Source organism: Solanum dulcamara, chromosome 9 (genome assembly GCF_947179165.1).
Source record: "Solanum dulcamara chromosome 9, daSolDulc1.2, whole genome shotgun sequence".
NCBI lineage: Eukaryota > Viridiplantae > Streptophyta > Magnoliopsida > Solanales > Solanaceae > Solanum > Solanum dulcamara.
In genome coordinates, this window is record NC_077245.1 from 20,045,590 (window position 1) to 20,059,910 (window position 14,321).

The 14,321-nt window shown below is 35.1% G+C and overlaps 1 protein-coding gene across 1 annotated transcript; it reads left to right on the forward strand.

The window, feature by feature from the left end:
- Positions 1–4,991: 4,991 nt before the first annotated feature.
- LOC129902697 (histone acetyltransferase of the MYST family 1-like) lies at positions 4,992–14,093 on the forward strand. Its single transcript, XM_055978066.1, has 9 exons — positions 4,992–5,315; positions 6,571–6,659; positions 7,302–7,361; positions 9,000–9,209; positions 11,407–11,475; positions 11,604–11,765; positions 12,505–12,598; positions 13,368–13,510; positions 13,677–14,093. The coding sequence occupies exons 1-9, from the start codon at positions 5,003–5,005 to the stop codon at positions 13,878–13,880; spliced, it is 1,344 nt and encodes a 447-aa protein (XP_055834041.1). The 5' UTR covers positions 4,992–5,002; the 3' UTR covers positions 13,881–14,093.
- Positions 14,094–14,321: the final 228 nt, after the last annotated feature.

Below are 14,321 nucleotides of genomic sequence, written 5' to 3' on the forward strand. Positions count from 1 at the left end.
TCGACTATTTTAGGCTAGTGGATCCACGATTAGCCATTAAAGTTAAAGTTAAAAAATGTTTAAAATTGATCAGAGTTCTACCTAGCAAGTAGTCTTCCCGTGCCAACTTAGAGGGATATGTTGGATTCTATGTAATAGCTCACACAGTCTTAAATGTCGGTTATGGTCATTTTCCCACAAAATGAATGTTTTAAGGATTCACATGATGATTTCTCATGCATGCATTCACTTATGCATACTGCCTATACATGTCTCTCTTTTATGTTCTTCATTTCATAGAATACTCACATACTTAGTACATTCAAAGTACTAAAACATATGTTTACTTACATGATATCACCATGTAGGGATCGGCGTCGCTCCACACTTTCCTCCCCGTGGCTAAGTTGAGCGTTGAAGGCTACCACTTTGGTGAGTTCCCATGTTTCGGGAAGGACACTCCTATCTTATCTTGCTTAATTTATGTTTAGACCTTTAAATTAATTTTGGTATTTTTGACTTAATCTTGAGGGTGAACTAGGGACATGTCTTAGTCCCTGCCAAGTGTTAATGTAGAAGGTATTGTTGGACATAGTAAAGGATGTTATGTTGTCTTTTACTCTTATTAATATGAAGCTCCTTAGTCCCTATATCCCTTATGTTTCCGCTTGATTTGTTTATCATTACTAATGAAATGCTTAATGAAGGCTAAGAGGCTTGGGTGAGGTACCTCTGGGTGTCTCATTCCCGTGTCACGTCTAGGCCCTAAACTTGGATTGTGACAGCAATGCAATGCCATATATAGTGATGTATGTCTGTCCTAATGATACACATCTGCTTACTAGCAGGCCGAAGCTCATAGGGGTACACTTGGACCATGTATCCGCCGGAACCATTTTTCTTCGACATAAATATCAATTGCTAGAATCATTTCCCTTCGGAATTATCGGAACCATTTCCCTTAGGCATAATCCTCAAATCAATTCCATCTCACTATGTCAAAACAATGCAAATAGAGAATGTTCATGTAAATCACAATAATGGAATGATATCAACGACAAGTCATAACTCATGTGAGAACAATCTATCCATATTTTCACAATTAGTCAAAGACTTAATCATATCGAACACATCATTAACTCATCAAATTTGTCATTTATTACCCCATTTCGTTGTTATAAAGTACAATCACATAATCAAATAGTCTCAAACTACTTCTCGTTACTTACCCAACATACAAAACAAGAGTACAAGATCCTACAAGATTAAATGAAGGTTTAAGAGTTCACTTGCCTCGAATTTAATCTCGAACTACTTCAAAATCTAAGCCTTTCCCTTACGCCGACATTTCGATTCAATATAATATATTCAAATATGCAACTCCAATGAGAATACAAATCTAACGACATTCAAATCATTATTTTTGAAAATCGGATTGAAATTAGCTCAAAAAATCCAATTTCAAAAACGAACAGAAAATACGAAAATTTTTACATAAAAATGATCCTTGAAGTATTTGAAAACTAATAGTGAAAACGAAATTAAATTTAGATTCAAAATCAGTTCACAATCATCATTTAAAGAAATTTTGTCAAAGTTCTTGAAAAACCCTAATTTCACTAATTAAAATCATCAATTTTCAGTTAAAATCTGAAATTATTTAATGGGTACTGAAGGTTTGAGTTTAAAATATCTAACCCAATAGTTTTCACACAAGTATTCACTTAGAAATCGTCACCCACGAGCTTCCAAGGTCCAACAATGGAGAAAAGTGAATAATTCCCAACTAAACTCCTCTCAGATTTTGCTTAAGCGACATAGGGTTCTCTTTCGCGACTAGTGGTTCGCTTAGCGAACCCCGATTAAGTAACTCTTTTTGCTAAAGCGAACTCCCTTCACCAAAGAGGCACTCCCTTCGCTAAAATGGCACTCTCTTCGCTAAAGCGAAGGCACTAGATATCAGCAACCTCAAATATTCACTATCTCAAAAAGTCTCCGAAATGACCATCGGGATTCGTTCGGAATCCTGTACATACAAATCATATTATGCAGCCCTACTAATTTTATGTTTCGAACTCAATGGAGCTGTTGGAATTTGAATTTGAGGTCTCCTTGACCCAAAATTCAATAAGTCACAACCAAACTAACTCTAAGCCTCGAAAAGACCAAAATGCCCTCGGGGCTTCCAAAAAATCTACGGGAACTCTCTCTAGGACTAAAATCATCCTTTGAATCCAATAGAGTCGTTGGAATTCAATTTCGAGCATCAAAACTCTGAAAGTTGACCAAAATCAAACCTTGACCTAAAATTCCTCAAATTTCCAACTTAAGACCTTAAATCTTTGTTACAACTTCAATTCTGATTCTGTAAACTCTCCTAAACCAAATTCTGCATTTCGAAGCTATTGAAATTGGTATAATTTCATTTTGAGACTCATAGCTCTGGTTCATCCCAAATACCACTTTTGAGCACTTTAAGCTTTTGAAAACTCAAAACCTCCCAAGACTCAACCTTTTAATAGAATTTCCCAAAACCAACACTTGATACCAATCAGAAATAATTTCGGGCAACTATAAGGAGAGGTAAAATGGTGATTTGGCAAAAATTTCCAAAAATGACCTCCAGGGTCATTACAATTTTACTCACAGCTATTATATGAGCATTAACACATGTTTTGGGAGTATTATTGAGCATCAATTTGGGTAAGGATCCAAACAAATCAAACCCCATAAACTATGTAGCCAATGTAGGAAAGGATCGTACCATTAGTTCGGGTGACTCCTCATTTTAGTCCCTGATAAAGAATCGTATCGTTGGTTTGGGCGACTCCTCACTTCAGTCTCTGATAAGGAATTTTAGATAGATCCATAAGTTGAGTTGTTGTCTTATACTTTGAAAATGTATAAGATAGCAATTGTTGCCGGTTAAAGAAACCCTCTAATAAGTCATTTATTTATTTTGAGATTCTATATAGGTATTGGTTGTATCAGTTGTGAACTTTAATATGTTTTACTTTACATTCATGTTTTACATTTCAATCAAGTTATTAGTAGTATTTCCTTTTAGTCCAATTGTTGTTTCATTTAGCCATTTTACATACTATATATTTCATGTATTAACGTCTTTTGATGCTGCATCATTTTATGATGTAGATATAGGTGTTCAAGATCATCAACATGCGCTCTGTTGAGATCACATCCTCTTCAGCTTTTGGTGAGACATCCTTGCTTTCGGAGGACTCTTTCACAATTATTTCTTTTAGTATTAGTAGTTATTATGAGGTAGCCGTGAGCCTGTCCCGACACCTATTCCTAGTTATAGAGGCTCCATAGGTAGAGTTAAGATTTTTCAGTCTTTTCAGAGTATGTTTTGAACATCTTTTTCATTATATCTGTAGATTAGTTTAGACATGCATGAGTTTATATTTAAGTATTTCAAATGCTTACCCATTTAAATGCTTTTGCTATTGAGTTGAGTCTTCCGCTAAGTAGTCAGTCAGACCAAGAGTTCACTTGAGACCAATAATGCTTTTCGAGTGACAACCTCGCCTAGGGTATGGACTCGAGGCGTGACATGCTTGTTTGAAAAGCCACCATGTAATTGGATTTGAGGTAATTGAGTGTAATTACACTGTCTAACATGTTTGGTTGACCATGTAATTACTTGAACAACAGGTAATTGGTGTAATTGACAAGGTGTAATTACACTCTCCAAATCAGAGGAAGAGGCTGTGAATTGATGGTAATTACATGGTGTAATTACAAGTTGGTTACTTTTTAATTTCTTAATTTTATTTTTATTTTTTTATTTTAATTTATTTTTATTTTTATTATTTATTTTTTTTTATTTTTATTATTCTAATATTTTATAAAAATATATTTTATATTATATATTATCTGTATTCATTTTCTTTTCATTCTCAATCTCTACTTCATGCGATTTCATGCAATTTTTTGTATAATCTATTTTTTTATTCTATGTTTATTTTTTCATTAACATAAACTTGTTAGTTTTCTAATTTTTAAGTTAAAGTAGAATTCATTGTTGAATAAAGCAATACACTTACACTTGTTTTTCTTTTAAATCATATTTATGAATGTTATGTTGAAATTTGACATAAGAGTATTATGTTAAATTTTTTATTTTGAATTTATCACTTAGGTTATATTTTTAGTTTTATTTATTTTTGTAGTATTGACTTATTTTTCACACCGCAAATCATTCATTTTTTAGTTAGACTTCATAAATAATCTGCTTATCAAATGTTATGATAATTATATGATATTTTATTTATAATATTAATATTTTTATCAAACATGCATTTCATCCTGTTCATAGAAATTTTGTATTTTAAGTTTTTATGATTAATTTAATTAAATATACTAATTATTAGGCTGATATTCAAATTAAAAGAACTTTAAAAAAAACGGCGGAATCCGTTGGTGGCCCCTCAAAGTTGGCACCAACTTTCACTTAGACACTTCAACTAAGATTTGTTCATTTTAGACACCTCAAGTAAGGTTCTGATGTGCCATTTTGATACTTTTTTTTACAATCACCAAAATATCTAAAGTGTGTGTAATACACTTGTTGTTGATGTGTCAAAGTGACCAATTAAATGAAGTTAATGACCCCTTTTTTTCTAATCAAAAGTCATTATTTTAAAATTATTTTTGATATATCTGTCACGTTTCTTCATTTAATTGGTCACTTTGACAATCAGCGTCAAGTGTATTACATACACTTTAGATATTTGGGTGATTGTAAAAAAAAATGTCAAAATGACATATCAGAACCTTACTTGAGGTGTCTAAAATGAATAAAGTTTAGTTAAGATGTCTAAGTGAAAGTTGGTGTCAACTTTGAGAGCCACCGATGGTTAGGCCAAAAAAAACTGATCCAACTAAACATGAACCATATACCACCCTCGTACCCCACGTGCTCCTCACGTGCAAAATATACGGACCAGATATATAGATCATCATTTTGTGGGAAAATGGTTTCAGCGGAAGGAAAAAGGGAATGGGATCGATAGACACGTCAACGAGGGCAGAGAGCGGGTCGGACCCAATTCCAACCCCCAACGGCACCGCCAATGGGCTGCACGTCGGCGAGGATTCCGTCCAGACGCCGGCGGTGGAATCCACTGGAGGTTCGACAGAGAACGAATCCTTGAGGAGGAGGAAAGGTAGTGGTGTCCTACCGCTCGAGGTGGGCACTCGTGTAATGTGCCGCTGGAGAGACGGAAAGTATCATCCCGTTAAGGTCATTGAACGCCGGAAATTTCCCTGCGGTGGTGTTAATGACTACGAATACTATGTTCATTACACTGAATGTGAGTGATATTTATGAAGCTGGGTTTTTTTCTTCTTTACTTTCGTCAATTTGGAGTGGCTAGGGTTTGGAGTTGTTTAGTACCAATTACCGCGGAATGTGAGGGAAAATGTTCAAGCTAATCTCATGCTTTCGTTCTAGCTTTATTTGAGTTTATTTGGAGCAGCTAGGGTTTGGAGTTGTCTTAGTTCAATAATTTCGATTTGTGCATTTACAGCCAACTGTAGTTCCTTTGAGACTGAAATTTTCCCTTTTTTACTTTTTTTTTCAAATTTTAGAGTTGTGTTTTTTAGTACAATTTCGCTATTATGGGAAAATCCTAATAGCTCAATTGGTTAGCTACTCGAACTTTGTTGGTGAGACTTCGATTCCCTACCTTGAAATCACCTCCCGTTTCCCCTTCCCCTTTCCTCATATTTCTAGAAAAGAACCATAGAAATAAAAAAGAAAACAATTTTGCATTATGTAAATAAAAGGATGGACGAGTCAATTTCCAAACGGACTCTATGTTTTAAATGGTTTGACCCTCATACTGAGCCATAGTTAATTTTAGGACAAGTGTTCTAATTTGTTTGTTCCAAAGTAGTACGACAATTAGTCGAGAGTTTATATAATAAACATTCTTATTACATTAGTGGTTAACTGGGGGAACTCTTTATTAGTCATAATGTGAGTAATTCTCTAGCTATTCCATTTTTTTCTTTTCCTGAATTTGTATTAATTTTTAGCAGCTGAGGTCATGAATATAGCCTTTTTTTGTCTTACCTAAATTGCTATGGTGATAATGGGTTCTTGGTATTCATGATATGTTATTGGTTGAGTCTTTAAACATCTTTCAGATGTCAACAGAGTTGCTAAAACATGTATTTCTTGAGAAAATTGTAATAGAATAAAGGAAAAAGGAATTTCATATCCCTGTATGTATTCATTTGAAAGGAAAGGAAAGTTTAAAGTGAAAAGACACCACATTCCTCCCAAATTTCTGCACTTTCTTCAGTACTTTATTTAGAGAGCTTTCTAGTTTTTACATGTTCTTGCTTAACAAAAGCCCAAAAACATTGTGAGTTAAATTTCCGGCACTTCCTTTTCTCCATATTAGAAAGCCTGAACTATTTTGTTTGTGCACAGTTTCAATTCTGTGGCCCATACAAATTACAAAGAATGTCTAACTAAGGGTATTCTGTTATTTGCTGATTTTTCAGTGCAATAAGAATTTGCATCTTTTAAGCCTTATGTTGTTTCCTTACTTTGGACAGTCAACCGGAGACTTGATGAGTGGGTTAAACTTGAACAGCTTGATCTTAATTCAGTAGAGACTGTTGTGGATGAGAAGGTCGAGGACAAGGTAATACTTGGTGAAGTTATTTGCTTGTAGTTTTCCATATTTTGGCAGTTATGAGGATTGTCGCACCTGTTCTATAGGGTGCAGATCCGAAAGAAAATAAAATATCTCCTCTCTTTTTGGGTGGGAATTGAGGAATAGATTGAGAGCTAAATCACTCCGCTGCATGTGACGTGTCCAATGGCCATGCTTAATCGCTTATCTTGTGTAGTTTTTTCTTCTTCAAAAAGAAGATTTTACAACTTTCTCCTTCTCATGCTTTTTAAAACTGTTCTTTTTGTGTCCCAAGTGGATGGCATAGGAGCGGGTTACCTCTCCTGTGTGGTTTGTGAGCTATTGCATAGGAGCGGGGTTTTTACCTTGTGTGCACCCAAGGGTTAGCTGTTGCGGGTTTCCCTTTTCATAAAAAACTGTTCTTTTTTTGTCCTAAGTGGATGGCTAAGTGGGTGAGGTTTAGGAGTACTACATGTAGATACCAGATTCAATTTCCACCTATAACACATGTTGCATTTTTTTTTTCATTGTTGTGTTTATGCATTTGTTTTTCATTGTTGCCATAATAATTACTTTGCCCTTCATTTTTTTAAAATTAACTATTCAGTCCTTTTGTCTGATGCTTCAAGGTCTCACAACTGAAGTTTTCAGGTGACAAGTTTGAAAATGACACGTCACCAGAAACGTAAAATTGACGAGACTCATGTCGAGGTATGTTTTGTATTCTTTATATCCCTTTAGAGGGTTATTCTATTAACCATATCCTAACTGCCGATATTATTTTTCTCTTTGATGCTTTCATTGTTTACAATCTTATATTTGCCATCTTCCTTCTTTTATCCAGTCAAAATTAGTTCTTTCAATTGATTTACAAGCATTTCTAGTTCTAGTTTCCTATAATTAGAAGAACTTTATTCTTTATCAAAAAAATAAAATAATGAGAAGAAGTTTACGCTATCCCATATTTTCTTGAAAGCTTTTGAAGGACTGCCAATGAACTGTGCATGAGAAATATTTGTGATTTTACGTTAGGTGCAGTAGGGGGGATGTATATATTTTCAATCAAGACAGAGACACTATTGGAGTTCTTTTGCCATGATAGTTGCTTTCGTAGATGTCTAAATTTCATAAATCGTTAACATGTTGCGGTGGTTGTTGTTAAAATGTTGCAGTTCTTGTTTTCTTTTGGGTGGTTTCCTGACTGAGTTAATGTTTTTAAAGACTCGCTTGAGCCCCTGAAGCTAGGTGAAGCCTAGGTTGTGCGCTTCATCTGGGTTAGTTGACCCTATACTGTAGGGTGTCAAGGTGCTAAGGCGTGCGCCTCTGCACTCCTCACCTCTCATTAAGAGCAGTTAGACAATAAGTATAGTTGATAAAGATACATTAGTTGCTAAGAAAAATTGTCACGGAATTTTCTAGTGATTAGGAATAACAAAAATTAGACAAGAAAAGTAGCTTCCATTTCCAAAGAAATATTTTGGAATCTTTTCCCATCATTTTCAATTTTTTTTTAAAGCTTCATCTTTTCATCCAAGCCAGAAAGTTGTAATTGTTTCTGAACTTGAATGACATGTATATGTATATATATACATACATACATACATATATATATTTTCATACTATATATATACATACACAATAATTATTGTTTGCAATTACATTATATATATACACACACACACTAAATAATTATTGTTTGTAATTACATTATCTTGCATTATGATTTTATTTTTCAATTTTTCTTCATTAGCACTTTTCTTGCTAAAGCCCACACTTCAATTCCTTTGCGTGCTTAAATCCCCCAACAAACTTTTGGCACTTCTTCGTGCTCTTTGTTTTTGATATTTTGGATTGAGTTTTCTTCCTTAAGATGAGCTAAGGCATTGTTAATATTAGAGTGAATTGATCTCAGAGGAGATCTGATGAAACACCACCTTGGCTACTTGTCTCTTCCCTTTGCTTTATTGGAGTTACTATTGACTTTTTCATGTTCTTTATTGCCTTAGTATTTTGCACACTCATGTAAAATACAGTCTGAAAAAGAAATGTGACCTGTAAATAAGTGAAAAAGGTAGTGTCAGCCGACTGTATCTTTTGATGGAATGGATGTAGTAGTTTAGTGATCTCTTAACTGTGGGAAACATCACTAGGCCTTTTTAGCTATTTATCTTTTTTTAAAAAAAATTCTGGGTATTTCTTTTGTCTCTTTTTTATATTTGTTGCTTAATACCTTCTATAGATTTTCTAGTTTGTTTTAATTGTTTTCTTTATTATTAAACTTCAAAATATTTTTTTCTTTGTTTAGGGTATTTTATTGATTTCGCGAAATATGTTTTGTTTCATTTGCAGGGCCATGAGGAGCTTGATGCGGCTAGCTTGCGAGAGCATGAAGAGTTCACAAAAGTTAAGAACATTGCTACAATAGAACTTGGAAGATATGAGATTGAGACGTGGTACTTCTCCCCATTTCCTCCTGAATACAATGACTGTTCGAAACTGTTCTTTTGCGAGTTTTGTCTCAATTTTATGAAGCGCAAAGAACAGCTTCAGAGGCACATGGTGAGCTTTTCCCCTGATTTTTCTTGCCTTTCTTCTTGTTGTAGAAAGAGGGAGAATTGAGTTGCACATTAAAATCACAAATTGTAAAGTTGGGTGATTACTGCTTAAGATGCTAAAATCTTTTGGATGATCTAGAATGTCATCTCATTTAATTTTCTCAAGTTAGTGGCAAGTATCTTTACTTTCTTTGGGGAGATCCCTCGTATTTGTTTGATTCTCATCTTGGGTTGTTGTGAAAGGCAATCGCTTTGTTGCCAATGACGAGAGGCAAGGTGAGGCGACCCTTCATTGCCTATTAGCTTTGTGGTGGGGCGATCTTCAAAAGGCGACCCCATGGTGACAATGGCAAGAAAGGCGAGAGGCGAGAAAGGCGAGAAAGGCGTCACCTTTTGTATTTTCTTAAAAAAAAGGCGACCAATTTAGGTTTTAAAAGTTAAAAGGTAATTTTAGGATTTTTTTTTTTCAAATTTGCACAGTTGCACTCTTAGACTGCACCTGAGACTCCAACCAGCCAATCGACTAGATTTCTCCGGCGACCGACTAGACTTTTCCGGCGACTCCAAAGTCCAACTTATATGTATTTCTTCTTCAGATCTTCCTCCGTTTCTTTTTCCTTTTCCTTCAGACTTCAGAGTTACTTCTACCTCTTTTTTGCTCATTGTTTTGACTTTTGTTCTTTTTTTTTCTCATTCAAGTTCTAAACTTTTAGTATGTACTATCTATTTTCAGTTTTTGAATTGAAATATTTGCTAATATGTTATTGCTATTGAGATTATGATTATTTATATATGCAATTAAATATTTTAATTCTTTGGTATTAATTGGTGCCACATTTCAAGGCGCCTGAGACTCCAACCAGCCAATCAACTAGACTTCTCCGGCGACTGACTAGACTTTTCCGGCGACTCCAAAGTCCAACTTATATGTATTTCTTCTTCAGATCTTCCTCCGTTTCTTTTTCCTCCTCCTTCAGACTTCAGAGTTACTTCTACCTCTTTTTTTCTCATTGTTTTGACTTTTGTTCTTTTTTTTCTCATTCAAGTTCTAAACTTTTAGTATGTACTATCTATTTTTTCAGTTTTTGAATTGAAATATTTGCTAATATGTTATTGCTATTGATATTATGATTATTTATATTTGCAATTAAATATTTTAATTTTTTGGTATTAATTGGTGCCACATTTCAAGCCGCTCGCCTCACCTTGTGGCGAGGCAGACCTTTGTCGCCTTTTATTGCCTTTCGCCGTCCAGAACACTGGGTTTGCCACCCTACCGTGATACAACTGGATCAAAAGAATAATTATAGCGTCCCTTGGTAGTGTTTTCCTGGTTCTGTAGACATTCAAGGTTGTAACCGTCATATCCATTGCACCACTTGTTCTGGTAAATAGTCCATTGTATCAGCTGTGCAATGATATTTTCATGATTGGTTGTTGTTTATCTCCATCAGAGTTGAACACTGCAATGGTTGAGGAGGCCAATGTTTTAAAACAATTTTCCTCTCTCTATAACTTTGGTTTTGTAAAATTCCCTATCACAGGAATCTACTTCCTCCACCCCATTATGCTACACAATGTTCCATGTAGCAAGGGTGGTGGGAGCTTCTGTTTTTCCTTTTGGTATGTTTTATCCCTTTCACCTGAAGCATGCTGTTGTCGTTTTGTACAGTATCCTTATGTATTTTTTTTTGGCTTGGGGGGTGGGTAGGTGGGGGTGAGGTGGGTGCTTACACCTTCAATTTAAGCACCCAAAAGATTTTTCTGGAAGTGTTATTTTCTATCTTACTCCCTTTATCATAATTTAGCTGTCCCATTTAGTTTGACAATGATTATTAAGTTAAGAGCAAGATTTGGGTTTTACTCTTAGTCGTCTCTTACCTATCTAGAAAAAAAGAAGAAATAATTGGGTTTTATTCATTTTGAGCGGTATGGGTGTCAAACATGAAGTCAAGGCTAGTTTTTTGAAATTCTTTCATATGTCGTAGAGTAAAAGAAGATACTCACATACCTTTTTGATAATGAAATTGTTGGAAGAATATTGAAGAACATATAGAGAAACAGTTTCCCTTTAAGGAAAGTAGACCCAGTTTTGGGATCAAGTCAATAAGAAGTAGGACAATGAAATTGTTTCACAAAGGGAGTAGATATCAAATATCCACGTCTTTCACCTTCTGATACGTTCATATTCTTTTATGTAGAGAAAATGCGATCTTAAGCATCCTCCAGGTGATGAGATCTATAGAAGTGGTACATTGTCAATGTTTGAGGTGAGTTCATTGATTCTAGTACCAGTTTTCTTTCTTTGCTTTGTCCTTCACACATTTATAGGAGAACTAAATGAAAATGTGTTTATAGGTGTCTTATGATGTTCTTGTCTGTTGGATGTTTGCTTCAGGTTGATGGTAAAAAGAACAAGGTTTATGGGCAAAATCTATGCTACTTGGCCAAGTTGTTTCTTGATCATAAGACTCTTTATTATGATGTTGACCTGTTCCTCTTTTACGTGCTTTGTGAATGTGACGACCGAGGTTGTCATATGGTTGGTTACTTTTCAAAGGTAAATTTCAGCTGCAAGATTATGTAGGTATTTTTGTGAAGAAGTTTACAGGTTTCTTTCGTTTTCTATTATGTTGCATATTTAGGGATAATGAGCTGCATAGTCATCAGGCATGTAGTAGTGAGAGTAGTTTTATGTTGCTCGGACTCTTCAATAATGTCGAGGAGTACGTGTCGGATCCTCCAAAACTAGTGCCATTTTGGAGGATCCGACACGGGTGCGGCAACAATTTTGGAGAGTCCGAGCAACATATAGGACTTTTACCTTCAGTTGTCTTCAACTTAGGGAGATTAATCTGCTGTTGTGGAACTCAAGTAAAAAATGGAAATGAGGTCAAATGTGACTTTTCATGTTCTGATTGAAGTTTCCTTCCATATCCTTTACCAAATGGAGGTTCTTCAGTGCCTGTAGGAAACAACTACCCAAACACAAACTGTCTTCTACCAATTTTTATTATTTTAAATTTGTTTTTTCAACCACTGCCTTACACACTAAACTTTAGTAAGTGAGATATACATTGCTGAAAACCCCTTTTTCTATTCTAAATTTAGACATCCTACGGCGGTGTTCTTGGTATGCTCAGTCAATTTTTCGTCATTTTTTTTTTCAATTTCAAGGCAAGAAAGCTTTGTTGTGTGTAGCAGAAATGAGTTTGATATTTACCCTAGAAAGTAGAAACCTCCTATGATGTTGGCTTCCCCACAGAACTATGTTAATGATGACTTTCGTTATGCTGCAGGAAAAGCATTCAGAAGAGTCCTACAACTTAGCCTGCATTCTGACGCTTCCACCTTATCAGAGAAAAGGCTATGGGAAATTCCTAATTGCATTCTGTAAGTTCATGAACTTCATACTTCATCAAAAAAAAATTACTTTATCATAAGCTCATGAACTTCATAGCGCATTTTCACTTGTTTCAGCAAGTGCAAGTTGTATAATTTTTCAAAATGAGGTTAGAGAAGCATTCATTTGTATAAGTTGCACCCTTTAGGGGGAACTTTCCATTATACGGATTTACCAATCAGATAAGAAAGAGGCACAAACTTTTACCTTTATCTCTGTCTGTCTGTCTGTCTCTCTCTCTCTCTCTCTATATATATATATATATATATATATACACACATTTACACATTTTAATTTCTTCTTTTTGAAAGTTATACACACAAATATTGTATGTGGTGTGTGTATGTGGACATGTGTTAAACAATGACCACAAGTAACTATACCCTCAAAAGCTTAAAACAACATTTTGTAATTGACTTTTATTTCTTTGTTTTGCACTTTCAAGCACAAGAGTGTTGTACTGAAGGTGATGATTTTCTGGACTGTATTTCAAATGTTAAATTCTTCATGCTTTTGATTTGAGGAGATATATCATAATTTTCTCCTGTTGACTTATCTATTAAATATGGATTTATTGTGTGTTTATAAGAGCCAGGGACTTTATTTGATGCAAAATTTTAAACGAACTTGTAATTAATTTTCATATTAGGGAACATTTTATGTGGATTGTTGTGATGCAAGATGAAGTGACATATCATTACTTTTATCCTTATGCCTGTATACCAAATAACTGAGCTATTTGATATAAACCTGTTACAGCATATGAACTTTCAAAGAAAGAAGGTAAAGTGGGCACACCAGAAAGACCACTTTCCGACTTGGGAATGTTGAGCTATAGGGGTTACTGGACGCGTGTACTTCTGGATATATTGAAAAAGCACAAGGGCAATATATCTATCAAGGTTTGTGTCGAATTGTTTTTTCTTCTTCTTCTGTTTTTCATTCTGGACTTCCATTTATGATTTAATTAGCACTAGAAGGTTGGTTCTTTAATCCAGGCTTGGCCTGTTACCTAATGATGGATATGAATCTTTAATGGATTTGTCTTTTCTGCTTTGCTTCTGGTAGGAACTAAGTGACATGACAGCCATCAAGGCAGAAGATATTTTATCCACCCTTCAGGGCTTAGAGTTGATCCAATATCGGAAGGGGCAACATGTCATCTGCGCAGACCCGAAAGTCTTAGATCGTCATCTCAAAGCTGCTGGGCGGGGTGGCCTGGAAGTTGATGTCAGCAAATTGATATGGACTCCGTACAAGGAGCAAAACTGAGTATGTATGTTTTATTTGACGTTCTTTGTATATATAGAAATTTAGCTGCTTGGGATGCACACTGATCTTTAGCAGTAGATGTAGGTCCAAGATGTTAGATTTAGAGAATCTGATCTTACTTTATAAAGGCATGTACAACTATGACCATAGTAGTACTGTTTAAATTAGAACAGTTAATGAACCTTGAAACCCCATAGAAGGGCTAGCGTGCAATGACTTGTTCTTGTTAGAGGCACTCTCTTTCAGTTCTGCTTGCTGCTTTGCATTTTGATTGGGCAGGTGCTTTGAGGCCTTTATTTATGCTCACTCACTATTTATTTGTGTTGTAGTACTGTGGTACGTAGAATAAAGTTATGATCTTTAGAGACTCTGCAATCATTCGTGGTGATATTGTATTTGCTAATGACGAGGTAGCTAGCCTGCTTGTGCGAAGGGGCGGTG

Coding starts and splice junctions, on each gene's coding strand:
- LOC129902697 (XM_055978066.1), top strand. CDS start 5,003: ATGGGATCGATAGACACGTCAACGAGGGCAGAGAGCGGGTCGGACCCA. Junction 5,316..6,570: donor CTATGTTCATTACACTGAAT/GTGAGTGATATT, acceptor TACTTTGGACAG/TCAACCGGAGACTTGATGAG. Junction 6,660..7,301: donor ATGAGAAGGTCGAGGACAAG/GTAATACTTGGT, acceptor TGAAGTTTTCAG/GTGACAAGTTTGAAAATGAC.